Source organism: Acomys minous, assembly GCF_964271855.1.
Source record: "Acomys minous genome assembly, chromosome: 4".
NCBI lineage: Eukaryota > Metazoa > Chordata > Mammalia > Rodentia > Muridae > Acomys > Acomys minous.
The window spans coordinates 102086916-102114347 of record NC_140486.1 but is presented as its reverse complement, the minus strand read 5'-3'; the positions used below and the strand labels follow the sequence as shown (position 1 = coordinate 102114347).

The following is a 27432-nucleotide window of genomic DNA, read 5'->3' as shown; positions in this document are numbered from 1 at the left end:
TGTTTTGTTTTGGTTATATTTTGACCTAGATTGACCTCAGACTTGCCAAACAGTTAGGGCTGGCCTTGAACTTTTGATCCTCCTTGCCTCTGCCTCTGGAGTTCTAGGATTACCCCTACATAGCACCACATCTGTTTGCTTTGATGTGATGCTAGGGCTTGAATGGAGGGTTGGCAGGCACTTTGCTGTTACAAATAATTCTTCATATGAATGAACGTCCACTTAGAATTTGCTCTTGTTGGACCAGTTCCAACAAGCAAAACTGCTGGGTCGGTTGTTGCCCTCAGGGGAGGACTCTGCAGTTCAGTCTGAGCAGTGTCACCGGTTCACTCCTGTGCAGTCTCACTCTGGCTTTCCTCCTTCAAATGGTGCTTATCATCCTCTTAATGGTTAGAAGTGTGTTTTCATTTAGGTGGTTTTGTTTACATTACATTTTTGGACGTTGAGACAATAGGATAGCAAGTTAATTGTAGTTTTAGTTTGAAATTTTATTTTGTGTGTATGAGTGCTTTGCCCGCTCCTGTGGCTCTGCACCACTTGCATGCCTGGTAACCATGGAGGCCAGAAAAGGGCATCAGATCCCCGTGAACTAGGTTGAGAGCCATCATGGGGGTGCTGGAAATCAGAGCCATCTCTTCAGCCTCAAAATGAGGTTTTAAGGAGAGAAGCCTCCAGCATCCCACTACTTTTCCCTAATGAATGCTTCCCTTTTTCTGTGTGTGTAGTTTTTTTTTATTGTTTTTGTTTTTGTTTTGTTTTGTCCTTGACAGAGTCTTGTCTTAGGCTGGCCAAGGATGGCCTTGAACCTGACCCTCTTGCCTTCATCTTCTAAGTGCCAGGACAGGTATAGAACACCACGCCCTAGTTCTGGTAATTGGCTAACTGAGATGCCAGCTAAAAATCTGGGCCTTTGTTTGTTTGTTTGCTTGCTTGCTTGTTTGCCTCTTAAATAAATAGATGATTAAATTTACAAAAAGTACAGTACAGTGCAAAACTTGTCTTTTTCTCCTATCTTTGGATCCCTCGTCTTTCCTGTCCCTCAGAAATAACCATAGGTATCAGATTCATGGTTTATGTCTGTAAGAAAGCCTAATTCTAAACATGTGTTTTGTCTCTGCAAAATATTCTACAGCTCCTGGTTTTTCCCTCACTGTTTCTTTTTTCTTCCTTTTAGAGACAGGGTATTGTGTAGCCCAGGCTGGTCTTGAACTCCTGATCTTTCTGCCTCTGCCTCTCTAGTCCCGAGAACACAGGTGTATGCCGCCATAGGCAGCTGCTCCAACCTGTACAGCTTTGGAGTTGACCTGCCCAAGGTGATGAGAGAGCAGGCAGACAGACATACTTACTGAAAAGCTGGGGTTGGGTGGGTGCACACTGGCAGCTCACAAACTCAGGGTATTTATCATACGGGTTGAATGAGGAAGTGGGTGTGTGGTATGTAGCTGGAGGAGGAGGGTGGTGCTCTCATCTGAGGAGGACCCTGTAGGGGAGCATTCTCAGGAGGAGGACCCTGTAGGGGAGCATTCTCAGGAGGAGGACCCTGTAGGGGAGCATCCTCAGGTTGCCATCAGCTGGAGGAGGCAGCTATGGTTACTGGTTCTATGCATACTGATTTTAGCTAAAGGTCAGTCCTCTTAACATCAGCACTGAACAAGGGGACAGCTTTGCCATTCCCCTAAGCCTAAACCAGGGAAGGCTTTGCCATGGGTGTGTGTGCCTCTGGGATACTTGACATGGCCATGCTCACGTCAACAAAGCACACTCTCTGAGGACTTCATCCACCCCCTGCACCTAGTTTTATAAAAACTGCTGCTTTATATCTGTTCATTTCCCCCAGGCTCTGCATCCTGAAAATCGTGTCATTCCAAGTGACTACCTCGTTGTTACACATGGCCTTCTGTTGTCCACGTCTGTCCAAATGTGTATCCTCTGTTCTCCTTGGATTTGGACTCAGTCTGAAGCTTTTATGTACAGCTCTCTGTGACCCTCGTCTCCCGGCATACAGAAAGGCAGCAGTCCCTCTGTTTCTGAGACAGGGTCTTCTTTGCCCTTCGCAGGCCACAAGGGAGAAGGATGTCCGGTGGCAGTTATCTTTCCACCCCGGGTGTGGCAAAGCTGCACAGAGAGGTCCCCTGTGTTGAGCCTTTCTTATTTCCTCAAGTTCATTACAGAATCAGGCTTCAAAGGGAAATTATTGGAATGTAATATTGGGGGGGCAGGGAATAGAGTTTTTCTAAGAAAAAAATTCCCCACAGTATTTAATTTTATTGCATATGCTATCTTGATACTACCTATCCACAAGCCTTAAAGCTCAGAGTAGTACATGTGTAATAAGCCATGATTATACTATGCGTTGCATTGTCATTATAGCATCTTGGTGTGTTTAATCCTTACACCTGGAGTCACAGACTTCATTCTAATTGGTCTTAACCAACAACTGTGGCATTTTACATGTTGCGATTTCCCTAGGTGTGGCTTTCTCAGAGACAGAACAAGCATAGCAACTGTTTGCAGGTGGGCACAGATCAGAGTCCTTACAGATGACTGATCACAGTTTGGGGTCTGAGCAGGGAGCAGGTTACATCATTCCGTGACAGATAAGATGGTCTTCTGGTTTCTTCTCAAAGCCAGCCTTTCCCTTTTCAACACCCACATCCCCTCCTTTATCCTTCTCCCTTCTCTCCAGCCTGGGAAGTGTATGAGAGAACTCACCGACTATTGACTCACCCGGGGGTGGCTTTCTACCATGTGACTGGGAGCTGGTTCAGCCCAGGCTCCATCGCAGGCAAACACAGAGGCATGAGGGTAGATTCAGGGTGATTCTCCTTTCTACTTTTTTTTTCCCCCCTGCTGTCGCTTTTCTGGAGTGGGTGAAAGCCACAGAGATACTACAGACATCATTCAGGATGTTATATCAATGAGTCTACATTTAACTGTGCAGGAGCTTACAGGCCCCAGAAATTGAACTGTGGAAAACTGTAGCCAGAGAAACTCATGGCTCTGCCATCAGAGTGGGGTTAAGTGTGGCAGCGGCTGAGAGAACAGAAATGCATTTTGAGAGTTTTGTATGTATTGTGCGTTTGTTTATAAGAAATCCTCTTTCTTACCATGGTTACACCTTGATTATTATTTTTATGAGTCAGTGTATCTGTTTTAAAAGCCCACTTTCCTCCCTTTGGACATTTAGTTCTTGTGTGGCTGCCTTGTACTACTGCCGTGAACTCAGGGTTACCATGATTCACAAGCTGTCTGTTTCCCTCCTGGCCACTGCTGAGCAGGCTGCTGCACACCCAGGCTGAGTCAGTGGATCTGAGTCCCTTCATTTAAAGTTCTTTTGTTGTTGTTGTTGGGGTTTTTTTTTTTCCCGTTTATTTGTTTCTGATTTTTAGAGACAGGGCTTCTCTGGGCTGTTCTGGACTCACTTTGTAGACCAGGCTGGCCTTGAATTTACAGAGATCCACCTGCCTCTGTCTCCCAGAATGCTGGGATTACAGGTGCCACCTACCAAGCTCAGCCATTTAAAGTTCTTAGTAAGTACAAAATGAGCTTGAATCTTGAAATCCAGTGAAGTTAGCTGGGGTGTGGGGGTTGGGTGGCGCACGCCTTTAATCCCAGCACATGGGAGGCAGAGGCAGTCGGATCTTGGTGAGTTCAAGGCCAGCCTGGTCTACAGAGTGCATTCCAGGACAGCCAAGGCTACATACAGAAACCCAGTCTCAAAAAACAAACAACAAAGAAATACAGTCAAGTTAGTAAAGACTTTTTTCCTTTAAAAGAAAAAAAATCAATGAGTGAAAGGTCTACTGCACTAGCATAGAGACCTGAGTTTGGATCCTGCACTGGGTTTTGAGCAGAATCAGGCAGATCTGCAGATCTCATAGGCCGGCCAGCTTAGCCAAATGGATAAGAGACTCTGTCTCAAGAAGTAAGGTATAGCGATAGAGAAAGACCCATGATGGGGACCCTTGGCCTCCATGCACACATCACACGTGTGCACCACTATATACACATGCACATACACATACCAGTATGAACATGCACATACAATACACACAAAGAATTTAACACATCAGATAGAGGCTTCTATACAGACTGTCTCTGTCACTTTCTCTTTGTTCTCACAGGGTCATTATAGTAAATTTAACTTCAATATCAGACATCTGTTCCGCAGGAAGTTCAGGCCTATTGCTCTCTCCTCTGCTTTGTTCCAATGCTGGATCCCTCATGTTCCCTGCAGCACGAGCTAGCCTTCCTCTGACTTTTTCTCAGCGTGTAGTGTATATTGATTACCACCTACTCTGTGACAGATGCAAGGTGCTACAGAAACTAAGTAGGAACACAGTGCAGACCTTGATCTATGTATGAGCCAGGCTTCTCTAGGGGAACACGACTTATAGGAATGGCTTACAGCCTATGACTGTCTACCAATGGAAGGTCCGAGAACCCAGAAGTTTTTCAGTCCACAAGGCTGGATGGCTCAGCTGGTCTTCAGTAGACACCAGAATCCTGAGAAAGTAGGCTCTAATGGCGGTGAAGGACTGGACTTGCTAGAGAGAGCGAGCTTCCGTCTTCCTGTTCTTTCTGCAGGCTGCCACCGGAAGGTGTGGGCCAGATTAAAGGTTGTCTTCCCACCTCCATGATCTGCATTAGAAGCCGTTTTCCCACTTCAATGATTTATTAAAAAAAAAAAAAAATCCCTCACAGGTGTGCCCAACCATTTGGGTTTTAGTTAATTCCAGATGTGGTCATGTTGACACCCAGGAGTGGCCACTACAATCTCAAGAAACTAGTGAGGGCCACAGTAAAAGGAGTTCAGGGGGTGGAGGTGCTATGGCAGCAGCTAGGAGGGACGGGAGGAATGGCAGTTGACATCTTGCTGCTTGCATGAGCAGTGGCATTTGGTTTGTACAACGCATGTGGCCTTTTCTCTGGCTACAGTACTGTGATTTGGGGAGCACACAGTTCTGGAGTGAGGCCTGTCCTGGCCATCTTTGGTCAAGGAAAGATCTGAGACGTTTACAGTTGAGAGCGGGCTGGAGGGGTGGAACGGTCACCAAGAGTGCTTGCTTGCTGCACCCAGATGGTGCTGTTCACAACCGTCCGAGGCTCCAGCTGACCTGGCCTCTACTGGCACACGCTTGTGCACATGCTTGCGCATACACACATGCACATGAACTCACAAGCACACACACAAATGCACGTCCTCACATGTGCACACACAAATAGCAATATATATATGTATAAAGTTGAGAACAGCCCACAGTGAGAGAGCCCAGGAAGTGAAGGATAATATGCTGCTGCAGCCTGGGGGGCTTTGCAGTTTCTGGGGTGTGCTGTGGGGGCGTCCAGCTCCTGCCTCATTGTGGCATGTTCGATGTTTTGTCTTAGGGAATCCTTCACAGGGGTAGCAGTCCCTCACCCTTCCTCCCCCACTGTGTTGAGAGCATCTCTGGCTGTTTTATCTTTAGGTGGCCAAGAGGGTGATCCTACTGTCGGGCACGCCAGCCATGTCCCGGCCTGCAGAGCTCTACACACAGATCATCGCTGTCAAGCCGACCTTCTTCCCGCAGTTTCATGCCTTCGGACTTCGCTACTGTGATGCCAAGCGGGTAATTCGTTCTCTTGCTGTGGTAGCCTCCTGTTTACCCTCATGTTGGCACAGGGAAAATCAGATGAGCATTTCACTGTAGTTTGCCTCTGACTCTGACATTAGGGTACTTTAAAAGGCAAGATGAAATCTGTCCTTCCACGTTTTAACACTTGTGGGGATTCTGGGTAGTATTTTCTAGGAAAGGGCCCAGCAGTACTGCCCAGATGTGTAGGGCCTTGTGGTGCTGACTGGATCCAGCTTACAGCTCCTGTGCAGGGCTCAGAAGGAAAATCCAAGCCAGAAGCAGCCCCAGAAAGGGCACTGAGGCAGGTGAGAGGGAGGAGCCCAGGCAGAGCCAAGGAAGCAGATGAAGTGATGAGGGGTTCTGGCCTGGGAGGAAGTCCCCTGTAAAAGACCTCAGAGAGCCTTGGAGCACGTAGACTAGAGCAGGAGCTGCCTGGGAGGCTTCCCTGAGACTTGTGAGCCCGGGGGCTCAGGGAAGCCTCCCAGGCAGCTCCTGCTCTAGTGTGCATGCCCCACAAATCACCCCTCTGACTCTGACTCCAAGCCTGCTGTCTGCACAGCTCCAGTTCCCTCCAAGGATGGCAGTGAGAGCCCTGCATGCAGAGATGCATGGCAAGCATTAGCACTGTTTGTAAGCCCTCACCAACTCAGACCTTAGTAATTTGTTTTATGATCAAATCAAATATACCGAGCCCCTATTCGCATCAGAGACACTGGTACTTTGGAGAAATGGCTGCAATTATTCACGGTCTATGAGTGAACATCCCTGCTATGTGGATTTGTGATTGCTTCCCATATTTTGAAACTATGTTTAAAATTAACCTTCAGATACTAAAAAGCATTTCTATTTACTCGCAAAGTATGCATAATGTAAGTCACAGTGCTTCGCAGGGTTAATGGCGGACTGTTTTGCTAGGCGGTTGATGATGTGGCTCCTTGGTTGTTGAATGTGTTTAAAAGCCATGTATTTCATTAGCGCAGTCTGCAGCTCACTCTCCCCGTGATTGTTTCCAGAGTAGACTGTACATTGCCTGTGCGACTCTTACCTCGGTCCCATTTGCAAATGATTTGCTCTCTGAACAGGCCCGCTCCCCCAGCTAGCCGAGTCTGTAGAGAGCACGAGCTGGGAGGACTAAAGTTGGAGTTCATTATTCTGACCTGACTGTCCCTTCCTCTGTCCCCGGGGTCTGGCCACCCCACTTTCCTTCCCTCAACAAGCCACTGTAACACAGCTTGGGACCGTGTTACAATGTGATTATTTCAGTTTTTAAATCTTTGATATTATTCAGTTTTAACCTACAAGGTTAAGAGGTAAGAGTATTAAACCCAGGGGTGGGGGTGGGGAGCCTATCCAAATTAATTAAGATATGCACACTTTCCCAAGATTGTTTTAGAGTATAGCCCAGGGGGCAAGCTATACCCCTACCCTCAAGATTCGCGCACTAGGAGAACTACTAGAAAAAGCAGCCGGTGGCAAGCTCTGAAACCAGTGGCTGTCAGGAGGCATTTACTGTGAACAGTCCGTGGAATTTGGGGGGGGGGGTGTTTTTTTTTGTTGTTGTTTGTTTGTTTAGGAAAAATGGCACTGGACCAGTTTCACTCTACCCTTTCTTCTCCCAGTTTAGCAGGCACTTACCCTGCCTCTGGCATTATGCTCAGTCCTTTGACTCCTCTAGAGTGTGCAAGCCCAGCTCCCCACCTCAGGCAGCTCATGGTCCAGAGGAAGGCGAGGCAGGAAGGCACTGGGCTGTGACTCCACAGAGCCCAAGAGGCTCTGTGCTCCCTGGTGTTCTACATGGAAGTCAGTCCTATTGCTAGTAAGATTACAAGGGAAGAATAGGGCTGATGTGATTGATGGTTCGTTGGTTGGTTGCTGTGATGGGTTCAAACCCAAGGCCTTACATATGCCAGGCAAATTCTCTACCACTGCTCATTTGCACTCAACAAGGGCTTTAATTTTAGTTTCTAGCACCTTCTTCTGTTCTTTGAGAGAGAAAAGAGTCTGAATCCTCAGCCTCCCATCAGGGGTGCGTGGTTTTTTTAGGGACAGCCTAGGCACTCCAGAACTTTGCTCTGGTCTCAGCCCGACCTATGTTCTGCACCCTTTGAACTGAAACATCAGTCACTTAAGCTGCTAGAAGTGTTAGTTTCAAATTGTGCGCTGCCTGAGGAGAATGTTTGGTTTATCTCATGCCTGGCTCTTCCCACATCCTTTCATCTGCCTCAGTTGGGGTGATAGGAAAACAGAGTGCCCCCTGGGGCTCCCAGTCTAACACACATCCTCTTTCTCTTCAGCTCCCTTGGGGCTGGGACTACTCAGGCTCCTCCAACCTAGGTGAGCTGAAGCTGCTGCTGGAGGAGGCCATCATGCTGAGGCGGCTCAAATCAGACGTCCTTTCCCAGCTCCCAGCCAAGCAACGCAAGATGGTGGTGGTCAACCCTGGTCGCATCAGCACGAGGGCTAAAGCGGCCCTGGAAGCTGCAGCCAAGGAAATGACTAAGGAGAAGACTGTGAGTGGGGACTGTGGAGTGGGTACATCCTTCTGAAAGCTGCTCTGTGCATGGGGTCCAGAAGGTCTCTGAACCTGGTTTTCCATGATCTTGTCTACTTCCCTGAGCAAGAAGAGCCAACCCTTCTCACTCGTCACCTGACCTAGGTGTGTGTGTGTGTGTGTGTGTGTGTGTGTGTGTGTGTGTGTGTGTAGGGAGCATGTGAGTATGCCAGTGTGGGCCTATGCTGTGCATTTTGGATTGTCGGAGGTGGGATTGGTATTTACAGAGAGCGAAGCGAGGCTCAGAGCTGAGGTTAGATGCAGCTCTCCTGCCCTTTAACTTAGAGCTGCACACAGGATGCACTGCTGGCTGGCTTTTATTCCAGACCCTTCTTCAGTGCCGTGCCATCCGAAGTGCTATAAACAAACTCTGTGCCAGCTCTGTTTCTGTCTTTTGGGATAAATAAAACATTATAATTTTCATTAACAAGAAAATACACAGCCATTGATAATTTCAATCTCAGTCTCTGAAGTGACAGAATAAACAAAAATTAAAAGAGACAAAATGCAGTGTTTTCAATGTTGCTTTTGGTGGGAGAAGCAAGACTGGCCAATCGCTTTTAAGAACTTGGCAGGGCAGAGGGTGCCCTGGTGAGGTGTCATACCATATTTAGTGTGTGCAGAATTGCATGCAATACCCTAAGTACCCGAGAAGAAGGGAGGGAGAACCCCTGAGTAGTTTTCCATTGATATGGACATAATGGACCGTGTTTGTAAAAGTAGCTTTTTTTCTCCTTGCTCAGCTGTGGTCTGGGAGGCTTACTGCCTCCTCCTGCTAACCTAGGCCTAGTCCTGGAAGCCTCTAGCCTCCGCACATTCTAACCTAGGCCTAGAGTGTTTTAGTCTTGAGACTTACTGCTTAATAAGCTCACCCTTACTTGTTTTTTCTGAGCTCTGGGCTGGCTGGTTCTGGCTCAAACTCCTCTCCTAGCTGACTTATTTAATCTTGCTTCTGTCTCGGCCCAGAATTGCTCTGCTTGACCTCAGACTAACTCAGCAATCTGCTCTAATCTTCTGGATCCTTCTCATTTTCTGGCTCATTCTATCTTTACCTGAGTTCTCTTTCTGCAACCCATCTCTCTACTACTGTCCTGGTAAAACTGCCTCCTCTCGCTATAAGACTGCCTCTTGCTTAGCTTCTCTTTCCTCTCTCTTCATGTGAGAGCTGGCCATATCCTATTCTGTCAAGTCTTCTCTGATTTGTCACCTTTTCTGCCACTCAATTAGACATCACTTTCAAACATCAGTGCTTCCTTCTACAAACTACCTTCATTGTTTGGGATTAAAGGTGTGTACCACCACACCTGGACGTAAGCTTTTCTTTATCTGATAATTTGCTCTAGACCAGACTGGCCTTGAACTCAGATCTGTTTGCGTCTGTCTCCCGGATTAAAGGTGTGTTTGTATTCCAGCCAGATCACACAGCCCTAGAAGATCTTTTACACATGGTCTTTTGTTGTGGTGCTAGTGGTTTGGTTTTACTTTTGAGATAAGGTCTGGCTTGTAGCCCAGGCTAGTCTCTGATTTACAGTGCTCCTGCCTTTATCTCCTGATGGCTGAGATTGCAGATCTTTGCCACCATGCCTGGTTAGAACAGGGCTCTGCCACTAGGTATCAGTCTTGGTGGTCTTTCTCTGATTTCTACAAATAAAATTCAGCAAATAGAAACTTTATACGTTTTAAATATTTTCTTCCTTTTGTTGTTGTTGAGGGGGCGATGCTATAGATTAAACTCTTGTTCATGTTGAATATGTGCTTTACTACTGAGCTTACCCCTAGCCCATAGCTTGCTTTTTACACAGGGTCTCACTGTGTAGACCTGGCTGGCCTGAAACTCAGAGGGATCACCCATCTGCTTCTACCTCCTAGGTGCTGGGGTTAAAGGAGTGCCTTTTAATGCCTGACCAGTGAACAAGGACAGCAAGCATCATGTTAACTGGGAGAATTCACGCATGCAGAGCTTTTAGATCCAAAGATACAGTTTTGTTTGCTTTTGTTTTTGCTCGTATGGTGGTTTGTCGTATGTGTGATTGGTTTAAGGCCATTGGTGTTTCTTTGTTTTTTTTTGTTTGTTTGTTTGTTTGAGACAAGGTTTCTCTGTGTAGACTTGACTGTCCTGGACTCACTTTGTAGACCAGGCTGGCCTCGAACTCACAGTAATCCGCCTGCCTCTGCCTCCCGAGTGCTGGGATTAAAGGCGTGCGCCACCACGCCCGGCCCCATTGGTGGTTCTTACTTGTACCCAGTGCCTGCCTTTGGAGCGAGCTTGAAAACACCTGGTATAGAAACTGAGGCAGGGGCAGGGCGGGCACCACACAAAAAAAAAAAAAATTAGTGACTGTTTTAGTTGAGGAAGAAAACCACATTGATGGGCAGGGCAACCAAGAGAGAAAAAGAATGAAATAAGGCACTGGGGACTGTAGTTAGCTTAGCCAGCTGTGTGAGCAGCTTTTAAACCTGTACTGGTGCGCATAGCTCTTTTAAGTGTGTTGCATGACCCCCCACGTTATTTCACATGCAACTAAAACTTTGACTTCATACCAAACTAATAAAATAAGATTTTATTGTTATTTTCACTAATAGAATAACAAGGGAATATTTTAATGCTTCCAAATGTAGGACAGGGGCCCTGAGGTGCGTAAGGTTAGTGTCAGTTACCACCAGTTCTGCCTGTTGGTGACTGTCACCCTTGCCTTAGATGCCATGGAATTGTCACTCCCCTTTGGACATGAAAGTGACATCTGAGTTGATGTTTAGTGTCCAGCTGAGAGCTTTTCAGTCCAGCACCTGAGATCTGCTGTCCATCCCTGCAGTCTTTCATGAAAGTCAAACGCTTAACTTCCTTCAGGAAGGGGAAGCAGCAGCTCCTGGCCCATGGACTGGGTGACCACACACAAACCCTTAGTCAGTGAGGCTAAACAGAACCATGTCTGCATGGTTTTAGTCAGATAAGGAGACTTGTGGCTCCGCAGACAGTGCCCTTGTCACCTTTACCTTCATCCCCAAGTACCGCTCAGCTGCATCATGGTTGCTCCGTCAGGCATTACTGCCTGTCTGTCAAGGGCTGGTTCTTTGGTCGTTCACGGCTTCCCATCTAGAAGACATTTTTATATCCTTTGTATATACAAGTGAAGGCAAAGCAGCCATTTATTAAAATGTTATAATGAAAGCTTTTCTCATCGAGGAAAGCTGGTTATAATGGTCCTTTGTCTAAAGCTGGTTCCTGATCACCAAAGGAAGCAAGGAAATGAAACAGGTCCACGTGGGTCCCAGGGACAGCATCCCTTCTCCACACAAACTTCCAGCCTAGAAAAGAAACCTGAGAACCCCACGGCATCAAGAGTCAGGACTGAAGTCTGCAAGGTGTTTAAGAATCCCGTGCCCGTAGCTAGAAAAGAGTTGAGACCATTGATAGAGACTATGATGTCTACTCGGTTTGGGAAAGTTTGCCTTTTTTTTTTTTTAAAGATAAAACCATTGATTTCTCCTACATTAAAATATACTGTGTAGTAACTGGGCATGGTGACATACACCTGTAATCCCAGCACAAAGGAGGCAGAGGCAGGCAGATCACTGTGAGTTCGAGGCCAGCCTGGTCTACAAAGTGAGCCCAGGACAGCCAAGGTTACACAGAGAAACCCTGTTTCGAAAAAAAAAAATATGTATGTACATGTATGTGTGTGTATACATGTGTGTGTGTGTGTGTGTGTGTGTGTGTGTGTGTGTGGTGATGTGTGTGTGTGTGTAGTGGCTAAAGATGAAGGTCAGTGCTGGAAGTATTTGTTTAGCATGTCAGTCCCTGGGTTTGATTCCCCAGCATTGCCAAAAGAAAAAGAAAATACAGTAATGTCAATAATGTAATAGATGCCTGCTGTATAGAGTAAAGGAAGACACTGGTAATAAGTGGCGTTTATGAACACTGTGACTTCCGGGCTTGGTGCTTTCTGTGAATTGGCTGCTGAATTCCCACCATCCGGTTCCAAGCCCAGATATTTAAGCTCCCCAGAAACACTATGGTTTCTACCTCTGCTATTTAGTAGAACTGCAACAACTAAAACTACCTCAGTGCTTTGCTTTACCATCCTCATCCACGTAGTTGAGGCCTTCCTCATAGCAGTCTTCATTTTTTAGTTAGTACATATATATTTCTTAGAATACTGCACGGTCGTGATTGTAACCGGCGTTTGCTGCTTTGCAGGCTCTTCTTTCTTCCACCCCTCTCTACCCCTTTTATTCTTCCCTTTCAGCACAACACTAGATATGAGAGAAAAAAGGATAAAGAGGAAAGGAAAGAGATCCCTAATGAAGTCAGGGGCTGGAGAGGGGGCAATGTTATTGTTAGACTACTTCCTGCTCGTTAGGGGCCTCACACTCCTTGGGGCAAGTTTCATCTTCACTGTCAGGATATCTAATTTCTCCTTCTTGTTTCTTCTTTGTGCATGACTACTTAACACACCTCCACCAACGACAAACAACAGCCCACCGTGCCTATCAGGGCCCTGGCATTTGATGCCCTCTGAAAAGCCCCCAGAATTCCCAGCGTCACACAATCACAGAGACTATCTGCAGCTGGCAAAATCATGCCCAGAGCATGAGGGAAATCACAAGCAGCTGCTGCAAAGCAGTCTCATATCCCCACTCCTAGTATTAAACTGAAAACATATTCTTATATTTCTTTGTCTTTAAAAAAACCAAAATTCTCACTGTACATACTAAGTAGTGTTACTTTTACCCTTCTTTTAAAATAACTATCTTTGATTTCATGTACTTTTTGCATGTAACATTGGTATATTAAGATATTGTTATACTTATTTATTGTGTTGGGGGGCAATTACATGTCACAACACACAAGTGGAAGTCAGGGGATTTTGGGAACTGGCTCTTTTTCTACTGTATGAGTTCAGGGATTAAACTCCGATCATAAGGCTTGGCATCAAGTGCTGTTATCCACTGAGATGTCTCTCCTGCTCACATTCGTGTATTACTTTAAAAATATATTTCTAGCCAGGTGGTGTTGGCACATGCCTGTGATCCCAGCACTAGAGAGGCTGGGCAGAGTTCTGAGTTTGTGAATATTTATGTGCTGTGTGTGGTCTGGTTCCTGTGGAGGCCAGAAGAGGGTGTCAGATTTCCTGGGACTGGAGTTTCAAAGGCCTATGAACCACACACCTGAGTGCTGCGAACTGAACCCTGGTCCTGTGGAAGAGCAGCCAGTGCTCTTAGCCACTGAGCCATCTCTCTAGCTCAATATGTGTATTTTAAAACAGGAATTGGGATCATACAAACATATGAGTAATAGGTTTGAAATGTGCTAGAGTTGTGTGGTTGCTATGTGGGAAAGCTCAGGGTATTTCCAGTTGGGTCAGCTTATTCCAGAGCACTGAGAGTGGGTTTTTAAACTCTCCTTCTCCTTTTCACAGAAGCAGCAGCAGAAAGAGGCCCTCATTGTCTTCTTCAACAGAACGGCAGAAGCTAAAATCCCATGTGTCATGTAAGTAGTCACTAGGGTTCACCTTTTGTTGTCGCGCATGTTTAAAAGCAATGATTATGGGATGGGACAGAGGGATGGCTCAGGGAGTACAGTGCTTGTAGCACAAGCAGGACGACCTGAGTTTGGATCCTAAACACTCACGTAGAAAGCCAGGGGGCGTGGTACACACCTGTAACCACAGCTGAGGGGACACCAAGATGCACTGAGGCCTGCAGCTGGCTGGCTCTGTCAGTGATCTCTAGGTTCAGTAAGAGACCTTTTAACTGGGGTCACTCAAAAGAGACTAAGGAAGAAGTCTGACGTTGTCCTCTGACCTCCCTACACACTGGCCCACATGTGCACAACCTTACCACAGACAGAACTTGAGGCAATCCTAACAATGTGCACTTTGCCTGGTTGTTTTAGTTGCTTGACATTCATGTTGTGTGGTGGGATAATGGCCCTTGTGATCCCCTCACAATGAAAGCACATTTCATGTGAGCGAGCAGTGCCACACTGGCTGTGAGACCGAGATCTGCATGTAGAGAAAGGAAGATATGTGCTTGGTCCTTTCATTCACCCCCCACATCCTCTGACAACCCACCTGTCCCCAAATTGTCCCTGCTGACCCATTTCTGATACTAAGTATCAGATGACAAGGGGACGGTTCTTTGCCACATTCCCTCCAGGGCCTGTGGGGTGCCTCGCTGCAGTTATTAGGCCCACAGCTGTCTATTTCCCTTAGAATTTTAAATATAACCATTAAACACTCATTTGTTGGTTGGTTGGTACTGGGTTTTGGTTGGGTTTTTTTGTACTGTTCAAGCTCAAACCTACAACACTGTTCAGAGCCAGCAAGCACACTATGTTGAACTGCATCCCAAGCTTAAGTCCAGTCATCTTGCTCTCTCATAGACCTGGGCCATGCCTCGTGAATGCCTTCTCAAAACCCCAAGTAAATGTGTACTGCTTTATTGTTTCTAAGCAATTTTTACCTCAGTGTGTTTCACACTCAGAGTCTCTTTGTGGAATGTGTCCACAGTGGCCCCATTGTTAAGTATAGGTACTGAGAAAATCTCATGTGAGTCTCTAGACCTCTGAGTCACACACATCTAATGAGTAGAAATGCGATCATACATTGTAAAATCCTGACTTCCACTGTTCCCCACTGCTTCTCTTTGCCCCTCTTTGCCGCTGTTTTCTTTTTGGTGGAGCTCTTTCAGTGAAACAGACAACCATGTTGTAGTAGGCGAGCATGTCCATTCTGGTGAAACAGAAACTTGAAATAAGCAGAGCAGTTAAGCTGTGTCAGATGTGGAGGGGAAAGGGCCATTAGGGAAATTGGGGCCAGAGGTTTTTATGAGCTGACCAAGTTGATTTTGTGACCCTGTGGTTTTTCAATGTTGTGGCAATAAACTTTCACTTATATCATGGCAAATTTTATGTCTCTCAGAATAATTAGATTCTGTTAATACGGTAGTTACAAATTGCAGTCTAATTTGGTACTTTGGTCAGTTGTAATTTTGTTTGAAAATAATTCTTAGATGTTTACAGGGCAGTCCACTTGCCTATACAGCCCTGCATGTATCGTAGGAATCTGTTGAGACCTGTCCTTCCCAAAGAAAGCCTTGTCTACTTGGCCAGGATGAGTCCCTATCTAGGGATGACCATGGGCTAGGTGAGGGCCCTGGTGTCACAAGGAGTGAGCAATAGTTACCTGTACAGGTCACCTCTCCTTTGAGATTATGAACTTCAACATGGTGCTAATCTAAGAGGAACAGAGCTGACTGAGCGACTCTTTACCCTATAGGTTCCCAGCAATGGCCTTCTGCCTTTAAGACAAGGCTTGTAGATAGATAGATAGATAGATAGATAGATAGATAGATAGATATAGTTGGGGCTGGAGAGATGGCTCAGTGATTAAGAGCACTCACTGTTCTTGTAGAGCATCCAGATTCAGTTTCTAGCACCCATGGGTATTACTTTTAAAAACAAAAATCCCAAACATTCAATTTTACCAATAAAGACTCAGGAGCTAGATGCTGTGGTGAAAGTCTGCTAGCACAGAGAGACAGAGAAAGCACCAAGCTGTTCTTCCTACTCAGCCAACATCCCAGAAGGAAAAAACCCTTTCTTCTTCTCCACGCTGTCTTAAAAACTCTTCAAACTCAATAGCCCCCCTTCCTCTGTTTACTTATGTACTCCCTGTGAACTAGTTGCTTTCTCTGCCTCTTGACCTATGGTTGGCTATCGCTCTTGTTTACAAAAAGCTCTTGGGTTAAAGGTGTGTGCTAGGGCTGAGCCACACCACAACAAGAAACAGGTTTTTGTAGTTCACAATCTTGGAGTTCACAATGAGATCAAATATCCTGCAACACATGTCATTCCTCCCAGTTGTTTATAACCCTATTTCCAGGGTATTTAACACCCTCTCTGGCCTTTGTGGGTGCTGCACACATGGTGCACATACACACATTTAGGCAAACACTCAAATAAATAAACAATTTTTAAAAAAACAAACATAGTGGATAGAAAAATTAAATTAATGGAAAAACCAAGCAAGTGGGATCCTCCCACTTTGTTCCCTTATCTGGAAAAAGAACTCATTAGCACTGCTAGAGCTACTGGCTCTGTCATCTGTGGTCTCAGTAGAAGGGAAGAGGAGAGCCACCCCTAAATGTCTTTTCTCTATTATCATTTATTTCTCAACGTTGAGCTTACAGGGATTTGTGTCAAGAACTCCTTGACCCTCTTCGGATGATGCTAAAAACAGATTAAACAGCAGCTAACATGCAAGCTGATGATTATTATAGTAATGTACATGACATGAATCCCACATAGAAACACATACCAGAGACACATGGAGCTCCTGCTTACAGAGAATGGCTTGTGTATGTAAGATAGCTAGAGAGTATAAAACTCTTTTACACATGTCAGAAGATCCTTTTCCCCTTTTACTCTGCCCATATGACCTGGTGTGAGGATGGGCAGGAGAGGGCAGGTATCTTGTAGGTTTTTACCGTCACTTTTTGGTAACTACAATTATATGTTTAATCTGCTTTGCTATCATTGTCAAATACAGTGAATATATCCTGGACCTTTTGGAGGGTGGACGAGAGAAGTTTCTAGTGTTTGCACACCATAAGGTGGTTCTGGATGCAGTTGCTAAGGAACTTGAGAGGAAGGTAAGCCCCCTCTGAAGCCTGGTGTCGGGTCTTGACTTCTGCGATTTGTATGTCAGACTGTTCTGCGCAGCATCAGGTCAGGACTAAGGAAAGAAGTGAGGCCGTGGCTTCTAGAAACATTGCTGAGGGCCTTCTGAGGATTGTGAAGTGTCTCCCCACACGAGGTGCTCTGACATCCCTACTGTAAGCAGGCGCCTTGCTTTTAGTGTCTCAGGGGACTCTTCCATTCTCTGCATTCATACCACAACTAACCTGCAAGAAAATGGCAAACCCTTTATGTGACTGTCCTCCTTGTCATTACCCAGGTGCCTTTCTTGATTGCATGGGGCAGTGTCTGGCTTTTCAGTAGCGTTTGGTAGATCTTTTGATAGCGTGAGCAACAGCTATCCGGAGGGAGTTCCAAGGATGTGCATTAGAACGAAACACACCGCATCTTCATCCCTCCTCACTTTTGCTTTAGTTTAGGGTGATACATGTCCTTTATCTTTCTCCACTACCTCTACTTCTATGATGTTTAAGGGACACAGTAAAATCCAACACCTGTGGATCTCCCACGCAAGCTGAAAACGGGAAGTGTCGCTGTACTACATCAAAACTTAGGTTTTGAGGTGTTTTTTTGTTTGTTTGTTTATTGTTGTTTTGGTTTTTTTTTTTTAAAGATTTGTTTAATTTTGGTGGTACTGAAGACTGAATCCAGGACATCTTGAACACTGTGCATGTGATATGCCGCTGAACTACATTTCCTGGCCTCTATACCTTTTTTTTTTTTTTTTAAAGGACAAGGTCTTGCTGATTTATTGAGACTGGTTTGAACTCACTCTGTAGCTCAGATGGGCATTGAACTCTCTGTGCCTGTGGTGACGGGCTACGCCACCAGTCCTGGGTGATTTGTTTAATTGTTGATTACATTTATATGTGTGTGTTGGGGAGGGGGGGTGCCTGTGGAGGCCAAAGGCACTAGATCCCCTGGAGGCTAGAGTTACAAGCAGTTGTGAACCACCCTAATCTGGGAGCTGGGAACTGAACTCTGCACCTCTGGAAGACCAGTAACATGCTCTGAACCGCTGTACCATCTCTCCAGCCCCTTGTTTGTTTGTTTGTTTGTTGTTGTGTTGTTTTTGTTTTTCGAGACAGGGTTTCTCTGTGTAACAAGAGCCCTGGCTGTCCTGGACTCATTTTGTGACCAGACTGGCCTTGAACTCACAGAAATCCACCTGCCTCTGCCTCCTGAGTGCTGGGATTAAAGGCCACCATGCCCAGCTCACCCCCTGGCTATTAAGTAATAAAACCAAGATATTTCTAACCACAAAATAAAAGAGAGTTTGGAAGCAAAATGATATAAGGGAATATGCTAGGGAGACTAGCAGCACGCCGTATAACCATAGAAACAATGGTTGCTATGAATACAAAGCCAATTCTGGTTTCTAGTGGAAATAAAAAGTGACTGAAAGAAGAAACAGCAGTGGCTGTTTTAAAAATTCAGCTCCACCAGTAGCTAAGTAAAACAGTGGATAGATCCTTTCTTTTCTTTTCTTTTCTTTTCTTTTTCTGAGACAGGATCTTGCTATGTAGCCCAGGCTAGCCTCACACTTGAAATCCTCCTCCATCCTCTGAAAGCTGGAATTACAGGTGTGCAGTAGCAGTAGCACACTTGACAAAAGTTTGTTTTCCTTCATCAGACGAGCCAGGGCTTTAAAAGTGTGTGCTGTTGCACTGCTGATAAAAGTGCATTATGTTGACATGTATCTTATTTATTTATCAGAAAGCAGCCTGGTAATCATAGCAAGACTCTTACTTTTTTTTTCTTTTTTCCACAGTATTTGAGTTTTAGGAAGCTAAAGGAATAACTAAATGCTGGCTTTATTGCAGTGTCATTGCCGGGTGATAGAGCACTCATAAAGTGTTCAGATGGATAAGACAGTGAGCACATCCATTACCCTCTGCCCTGGTTTCCTGCTGCCCCTGTCATCTTTCCCTCTTGCCCCTTCCTGCTCTTCTCTCTCTAGGCTCTACTGATCTGCACTCACACTTGATTGTTTTGCACCTTTTGGAGTTTGACATAAATGTAGAATCATTCAATATATACTCTGTATATATACTCTGTGATCAAGGAGCCATTCGACACCATTATGGAGATGAATACATAAAAAACCATCGCTGACGAAAAAACATGTGAAAGAGCACCCATGTACACACAAGGGCATATTCATGCACCCATACACACACACACACACACACACACAGAGGCATGCATGCACCACGCATGCATGCACCACGCACGCACGCACGCACCCACAGGTAGCATGGGAAATCTGAGGATAGCTGGGTTGTATTAAAGTTGGCATCCTGGTAGTAATACTATTGTATACTTTTACAAAAGGCTACAGCATGGGAAATTGAGCCCCGTGTACAGAAAGTCTTTGTATTATTTCTTATGACAGTGTGTGCTTATACCATTGTGTTAGTCCAACCTTCAATTTCATAAAAGCAGATACAACCCTGAATGAATGCCGCGGGGTCTGTCTGTGGACCCTACCTAGCCAAGCTAGCTGGGCAGCTCCTGATACTGTCGCAGCCCACCTCAGTTTCTCCATTGTCATGCAGCAAGTTCAGCTCATCCGAATTGATGGCTCCACCCCCTCAGCAGACCGCGAGGATCTATGCCAGCAGTTCCAGCTGTCCAAAGGGTACACTGTGGCAGTGCTGTCCATCACCGCTGCCAACATGGGCCTCACCTTCTCCTCAGCTGATCTGGTGGTGTTTGCCGAGCTGTTTTGGAACCCAGGGGTAAGGAATATAGTTAACAGGTATCCCATTGGTCATGCTCAGAAATACAAGATCAACAATAAATGAATAATAAAAGATATATCCTTGGGCGGGGGAGATAGCTCAGCAGTTAGGAGTATTCCTAGCATCCATATGGTGGCTCACAACCATCTGTAATTTCAGTCTCCAGGTGTCTGTACTGGCCTCCATGAGTACCAGGTACACATGAGGTGCATATGCATGCAGGCAAAACATTCATACACATAAAAATAATTTTTTTTAAAAGAAGACTACATGCTCTTGCAAGTGTTCCTAGCACTGAGTCCTGTCTTTCTCTGGTTACTTTTGTGTTTGTACTTGTTGATAGTCACTTGTCTCAAGCACTGCAAGTCTGCTGGGCAGTTTTGAGGTCTCCACAGCACCCTCCGGGATCATTGACTCTGTCTTACTGATGGGGAAGCCCTGTTGCAGAGGGCTAGAAAGGTCCTAGCCTTCATCTCCCCTGTGAGGAAAGCAGGCACAGGAAGCCCAAGTAGAGATCCTGACCCGGAGAGCTAAGCCTTTAGAGGCACTCACCCAGGCCTCTTTTGTTAATTGTCTGGGTGAGCTGTTTGAGTAGGGGCCTCAGGTGGAGTGACAGCACCAGGTGTTTGCTCGGTGTCATTGTGTCCTTGAGTGACTGATAACCAAGGACTGTGATGGCAGACCTAAGACCTTTGGATTCATAAACATTTCTTCTGAGTCTCAGAAAAGTAATTTCCCCTCTAATTTTCTGACATGTTGTTTTTACTGGCCACATTTTTGTTTTGTTCTGTATTTTGAGACAGGGTTTCTCTGTGTAGCCTTGGCTATCCTGGCCTTGAACTCACAACAATCACCTGCCTCAGCCTCCCCAATGCTGAGATTGAAGGCCACCTTTCCACCCTTGCTTTGCTAATGGGTAGGCTCGAAGGTTGCGACCATTCATAAACAGTATCTTGGTTTCAGTTATTAAGGTGCTTACCAGCACATGGAAGCAGCACCCATCCCTAATCATCATGCAGGACCCCTTTCTTAGATGTGATGCACCTAGATATTTGGAAGATAACTTTTAAATTTCAGATACATTTTTATTTTATGCACATGATCATTTTTCTTAAATGTATGTCAGCGCAGCACGTGCATGCCTGGTGCCCCTTGGCAGTCAGCAGAGAGCATCTCATCCCCTGGAATTGAGTTGTAGATGGTGTGCGCCACCAGCTCCTCTACAAGAACAGGCAGTCTCAACTGCTGAGGCCCATCTGCAGACCCTGGAAGATAACTTCTAAGTCCCCAAAGAGAAATGGAAGTGGGCCTGTTTCTGTCATTTGTCCCTCAGCACAGACTGGAGGCAGAGCCTGTATGCGTGCTTTCCTCACAAGCTCTGGCACAGTGCCCAAGCCTGGCTTCTGCTACAGATGTCAGGCCCTGAGGCTTGTTTGAGTCTCTCTCAGTCTTATAAGAAAGGAAGCTCACTGGGGCTTGATGGGTAGATGGCCCTCACTGAGGTGGGCTGGGCTCCCTAAGGCCTTTCCTTAACTGTCTTGGTCCCTGCGCGCACAGATACTGATCCAGGCCGAGGACCGAGTGCACCGCATTGGACAGACAAGCTCAGTGGGGATTCACTACCTCGTGGCAAAAGGCACAGCAGATGACTATCTGTGGTATGTCTGGGTGTGTGGCCTGGAGGAGGAGTTGAACTGGCCTGGGTCAGAGGGTGTGGCCTCTTTGCTCCTTCAGTAATTGTGCTTGCACTGAGGCTGGTTTCTGACACTTACTGCTTCCCATGGCCACGCTCGGCTTTTCTTGTTTGTTGGTTTGTTTGCTTTGTTTTTTTGTTTTTCAAGGCAGGGTTTCTCTGTGTAGCCTTGGCTCTCCTGAACTCAGTTTGTAGACCAGGCTGGCCTCGAACTCACAGCAGTCCACCTGCCTCTGCCTCCCGAGTGCTGGGATTAAAGGCATGCATCACTACCGCCCAGTTTGGCTTTCATCACTAATGTTTCCCACAGGGAAAATCCAGTGAGAATAAAGGGAAGTAGCCCCTCCCACTGGCCCAAGAGGGAGAAGAACTTAGACATTCAATAAAGTTTAACTTAGGAACACTCCACTGGAGCCAGGTGTGTGTCGCAAGCCTTTAATCCCAGCACTTGGGAGGCAGAGGCAGGTGGATTGCTGTGAGTTCGAGGCCAGCCTGGTCTACAAAGTAAGTCCAGGACAGCCAAGGCTACACAGAGAAACCCTGTCTTGAAACAAACAAACAAACAAACAAACAAAGAGTGCTTTGCTCACAGCTACAGCATTTTTTAAGTGGGGACAGTGTTCTTTTCTCTCTTATGATGTGATGTGATATGATAGTCACTTCTTTCAAGGCTAGGCATGGAGAAAGTGGTTTGTTCTGAACCACATAGTGCTTCGTGGCAGGCTTTAGCTGTGTGTGTGTGTGTGTGTGTGTGTGTGTGTGTGTGTGTGTGTGTGTGTGTTGGGGGAGGGGTGGGGTGTTAGAGAGGATTGAGCATAGTGCCTCGCATACGCTAAGCAACTTCTCTGCCTCTAAGCTTTATCACCCAACCCTTCTTAGTTTTCATTTTGAGACAGGCTCTCACTAAGTGCCTAAGCTGGCCTTGAGGTTCCTCTGTAGTCTTGGACTGTCAATCCTTGAGCCTCAGACTTCTGTGGTGCTGAGAGTACAGGCTTGCTCCACCAGGCCTAAGGGGCTACATTTCAATCCTTGAAGTTTGTGTCTATCATCTAAGTAAAACTCCTCCAGGTTCTTTCTCAGTCCTTTCCTCTCTTCCTGATGTGAAGTTCCTCAGTTATCCCACTAGTGCCTGCTCTCCATGTCTGTGCTCAGCCCGGTGACTATGGAGCTCACCTCCACAGCGCAGGCTTGTCACCCTACTTCCGCTCTTTGTAAATGGATTTGCTCATGGGATAGCTCCTAACAGCAAACTCAGATTCTTACCGTAATGAGGCAGGATTAATCTCCTGGCATTATGTACAAGGAGTGGACTGTTTCCAGTCGAGACAGGGAAAGTATTTCAGGAAGGACTGAGAGGTGCAAAGATGTGCCATAGGTACCACATTACAATTCCGTCAGAATCAAGGGGCATCATTTAGTCAGTCTGTGGGTTCTGGGTAGGTTGTGTTTACCTCAGTTCATTTCTCCTTCACAGGCCTATGATTCAAGAGAAGATTAAAGTTCTGGGGGAAGCCGGGGTTTCTGAGACCGATTTCACAGAAATGACAGAAGCTACTGATTACATCTACAAGGTAATGCCAACACGTCACCCCTTGTCACTATATAAAGTGAGGCAGTGAGCTGGCTGCCAAGCTCTTGGGTCCTGAGAGGGGAAGAACAGGCAGGCCTGCAGTTACTCTGTCCGTCACATCTCTTATGAGGAAGTGGTGGTTGTTCCTGCTGCTTCTCATGTGTCCTAAAGACTCCTCAGAACCAAGACTGAACTGCTGTCTCTTTCATCAGGCCATGAGCAAAAGATGGAAAATTCCCCATGGTAACTGTTGAGTTGTCCCCAGCAGTAAGACAGCAGTAGCAGCACCAGCATGGCCACCACAGAATTGTCCCAGCACAGTCACATAGCATGTGAATCAGCCCAAGTCTTTCCACCTCAACCCACAATTCCTTCTGTTAAAAAGTGTACGAGGCCAGAGAACACCCTCCCATGACGGGTGCATGCTATTACACTATCAGAGGTGCCTAAAGGAGGCTTCTTGGCCCTGGAGAGGATGGAGCCATCATGCCTTTCCACATCCTGTACACCCTGGTCCTGGAACCTAACTGAGTGACTAGAGAATGGAAAAAGAACAGACGCACAGACAGGAAAGCTGGGATCGGGTGGCTGTGCTTATTCTGCAAGCAGCAGCAGCTACTACAAAACAAGGCAGAAACTCCCCGCGTTCACAGTGTTGAGGAGGACCAGCTAATATTGGGAGGAGGCGTAAGTGGGAAGCAACCCCAGATTACAGTCATCCTGGAGGGGGTAGCTGTAGTTTTTGGTTTTTGCACACCCTGGTCATTTGTTTGTAAATACTTGTATTTACACACCCTGTCAACATTCACACTTGGAGCAGAGGAGGCTTTGCCATTTCCATGGGTCTGGGGCGATGGGTCCTTGACACAGCCGTGCCCATGTTGACAGTGCATGACCAGTCACTCAAGTCTTCATGTGGCTACCACTTAAAAGTCTGAGCTTCTCATTGCTCATTTGCTTTGTTTCTAAAGTGTGTGTGCGTGCGCGCGCACACAATTATTGAAGTAATTGGCTTTTTTGAGTTAGGCTCTCCTATGGCCCAGGCAAGTCTTGAACTCATGTTCCTTCTGTGTCAGCATTCTGAATGCTAGAGGATTACAAGCCTGAGATACCACATTCAACAGACACCATAGTTTTGCATGTTGACCATATGTCTTAGGGTGTTATTGCTGTGAAGAGATACCTGGCCAAGGAAACTCTTATAAAGGAAAACATTTCGTTGGGGCTCGCTTACAGTTTCAGAGGTTTAGTTTATTATTGGCATGGCGGGAAGCATGGCGGCATGCAGGCAGACATGGTGCTGGAGACGGAGCTGAGAGCTTTACATCTAGGTCTGTAAGCAGCAGAAAGAGAACTGAACCCCTAGTGACACACTTCCTCAGTCAAGGCCGCACCAACTCCAAGGCCACACCTCCTAATAGTGCCACTGGCTATGGACCAAGCATTCAAACACTTGAGTCTATGGGGGCCTTCCTATTCAAATCACCACACCATAACATACCCTTTTAGACAAAACCAGGAGCTGAGACACCATTAAAATGGCCTTACCTTGAAGTTTTGAGGACATTTTGATACATCTGGGTGGTGACTATGCTAAGGACACCTAAGTTAATAACGCCCTTTGAAAAGAGAAGGCTTGCTTCTGAAGGATTCTCGTCAACCCTTTTCTTATCCTGCCTTTTCTCTCAGAAACTCTGAACCCATTAAAAACTTTCTGCCCAAAATACAAGTGCAGAGTGATATAAATGAGACTTACCAGTGTTTAATTTGATTAAAACTTTATCAACTTACCTATCTTTACTAAGACAGGGCTGAGAATTTCATTAGCAACTGCAAAGAGAAAATGCTTTCTCCTTCATGGAGACAAAAGCAAAAGAGCTTTGTTCAGTAAAAACAGCCTTCCTTCCAAGAGGGGAAAGGAAAGAATAATCTGGTCTTGGAACTTATTCCAGTTAATTATGCATGTTCCAGGTCATGACTAGTGTTGTCACCTCATGATCAGTTGGGCATGAGCAGGCACTTCTGCGGGACTGGGCAGCCTTGCTTTGTGAAGTTGTCTTGACTTCTCATGTGCTCACAGGTGGGCCGATAAGTGCGGCCTTCACAAGATGTGAAGCCTTAATGGTCTTCAGATACCACTTCCAGTTCTGAAAGGCTGGGATGCTGGGGCACAGGTTAATGCAGCCATCTGGAGTCCTTATGTGACTCGCTCCCCTGACCAGTTTTCAAAGCTGTCCATCAGTGTGGAGGAAATCTGTTAGGAAATAGTGACTGCTTACATAGAGACCTAATTGCAGAGACTCAGAGAGCCAGAGAAGCAGCTGCAGTCTTGAGGTGGACATATGAGAGCCCGTGACGCAACAAAGGGAGTCCTGTTAAAGGGTGCTTGGCAGTCAGATGAGGCTTCTGCAGGTGGGAAGAAGCCAGGCGCAGAAATGCGACTGAGCTGTTGTAAACTTTGCATGTACCAAATGATATATATGGCTCAAGTTACAAATAACTTGAGGGGCTGGAGAGATGGTGCAGTGGTTAAGAGCACTCACTGCTCTTCCAGAGGACCAGGGTTCGGATCCAGGTATCCATACTGGATAGCTCATAACTGCCTATAACCTCAGGGCTCTGATGCCTGCCTTTGGCCTCCTTAGGCACCCACATCTATGGCGTACGTACACACATACACATACATAAAAAAGCAACTGGTTAAGAAAAAGTGACGGCAGGAGTAAATCTGTTGAGCCAAAGAACATACTGGCAATTTCAAGCAGAGGGATTATGAAAATAGTGGTAGATTTGTAAAATGTAGAGAGAACCTTTGTTGGGATCTAGGAATTAACTGAGTATTTTTATTACTACATTTATTCATCATTCATGTGTGTGTGTGTGTGTGTGTGTGTGTGTGTCTGTCTGTCTGTCTGTCTGTCTGTCTGTCTGTCTGTCTGTCTGTCTCTGTCTGTCTCTGTCTGTCTGTCTGTCCATCCACAGGCATGAGCCATGGCACACACATGCACACAGGAGTTGGTCCTCTCCTCTCATATGCAGGCACCAGGAATTGATCTCGGGTCAGAGGCCCTAGCAACAAGCATTTTTGCTCGCTGAGCCATCTCCCTCACTCAACATTTGATTTTAAACAGTTTTATGGATCTGTGGATTTCCACAATGATGTTAAAAATGCACTCCTGAACCATGAGATAGCTTAGACTCAACTGGGCGTGGTGGTGCACACCTTTAATCCTAGTGCTCAGGAGGCAGAGGCAGGCAGATTGCTCTGAGTTCAAGGCCAGCCTGGTCTACAAAGAGAGTCCAAGACACCAGAGCTCTGTGTAACAGAGAAACCCTGACTCGGGTCAGGGTGCAGAGGGCGGGGTGGAGAGAAAAAAGTAAAAACAGGAGTTCAGACTCAGCCTGTCACGTGTCGTCGTCACTGCTAGGCTTGGCTTCAACATTGCCAGTGATGGGCAGATGTATGTGGTGTGCATTTTGATCATCTGTAGCTTTAACATCAGATACAAGGACAGGTATCCACTCTGAAAATGAGGTATACTGTATCACAGAAGATGAGTAACAGTTTAACTACCTTCCATTTAGAAAGACTCAGGCTTAGGAAGAAGTGAGACTAGTGGAGCCATGGGAAGATTGAGTTGTGGATATGGAAAATTAGGAGGAAGAAACCCTTCTTGTCGTGCATCTTACTGTGAGAGCAGCCTCTTTGTTGCACCCATCTTTTCTGTTTACCTCTCGCCCGTGCGCAGCAGAGAGGACACTGAGAAGCTGGACGTCTCTTCAGGTTGTTGGCTTACCGCCAGTCTGATGAGCACGCAGTTCCCGGGGTGAATACTATGCTGTCGTGAGGGTCAGTGTTAGGCCTAGCTTCCTCCTTTTACACTCTCTCCTCTTTCTCTGATAAAGGACCCAAAGCAGAAGACCATCTATGACCTGTTCCAGCAGTCCTTTGAAGACGATGGAACTGACATGGAACTCCTAGAGGCGGCAGAGTCCTTTGAACTAGGAAGTACTTCAGGAATCTCTGGAAGTAGTTCTCAGGATCTGGGGGACCTCCTGGAAGAAGGCACCTTAGAAAACAGTCCACCAAAGAAAAGGAGATTTGATTTTTTTGATAATTGGGACAGCTTTACCTCTCCCTTTTGAAAAGATGAAAGAAAGGAAAGAACAAAAAGAAACATCCAAAAATCATGGGAATCATTGAAATAAAGTATTTTTTTTTTAACAGTCTGTGTTCCTTTTGCCATGCAGCAGGAAAGCCCAAGGCCAGTAGGTACCAGCATTTCCCTTCCTGTGTTCCTAGACAGGGGCCTGCTTGAAGGCTTAGTTACTTAACTTTTCTGGATTAAAAGAGACAGTGGAAGCCGGGCGTGGTGGCGCACGCCTTTAATCCCAGCACTTGGGAGGCAGAGGCAGGAGGATCGCTGTGAGTTCGAGGCCAGCCTGGTCTATAAAGCAAGTCCAGGACAGCCAAGGCTACACAGAGAAACCCTGTTTCAAAAAACAAAAAACAAAAAACAAACAACAAAAAAAGAGACAGTGGCTTAGAGTAGTCGTA

At 46.1% G+C, this 27432-nt stretch overlaps 1 protein-coding gene across 2 annotated transcripts in view; it reads left to right on the top strand.

Annotated features, from left to right (window-relative positions):
* SMARCAL1 (SNF2 related chromatin remodeling annealing helicase 1) overlaps nucleotides 1–27099 on the top strand; it is a 50563-nt gene extending 23464 nt beyond the window's left edge. For both annotated transcript variants that reach the window (XM_084779489.1, XM_084779488.1), the window contains exons 10-17: nucleotides 5469–5609; nucleotides 7910–8125; nucleotides 13587–13657; nucleotides 16719–16821; nucleotides 19426–19608; nucleotides 21169–21269; nucleotides 22779–22875; nucleotides 26781–27099. In XM_084779489.1, coding sequence (XP_084635615.1) covers nucleotides 5469–5609; nucleotides 7910–8125; nucleotides 13587–13657; nucleotides 16719–16821; nucleotides 19426–19608; nucleotides 21169–21269; nucleotides 22779–22875; nucleotides 26781–27020 — 1152 coding nt within the window. In that variant the 3' untranslated portion in view covers nucleotides 27021–27099. The remainder of the gene's footprint in view (nucleotides 1–5468; nucleotides 5610–7909; nucleotides 8126–13586; nucleotides 13658–16718; nucleotides 16822–19425; nucleotides 19609–21168; nucleotides 21270–22778; nucleotides 22876–26780) is intronic.
* Nucleotides 27100–27432: the final 333 nt, after the last annotated feature.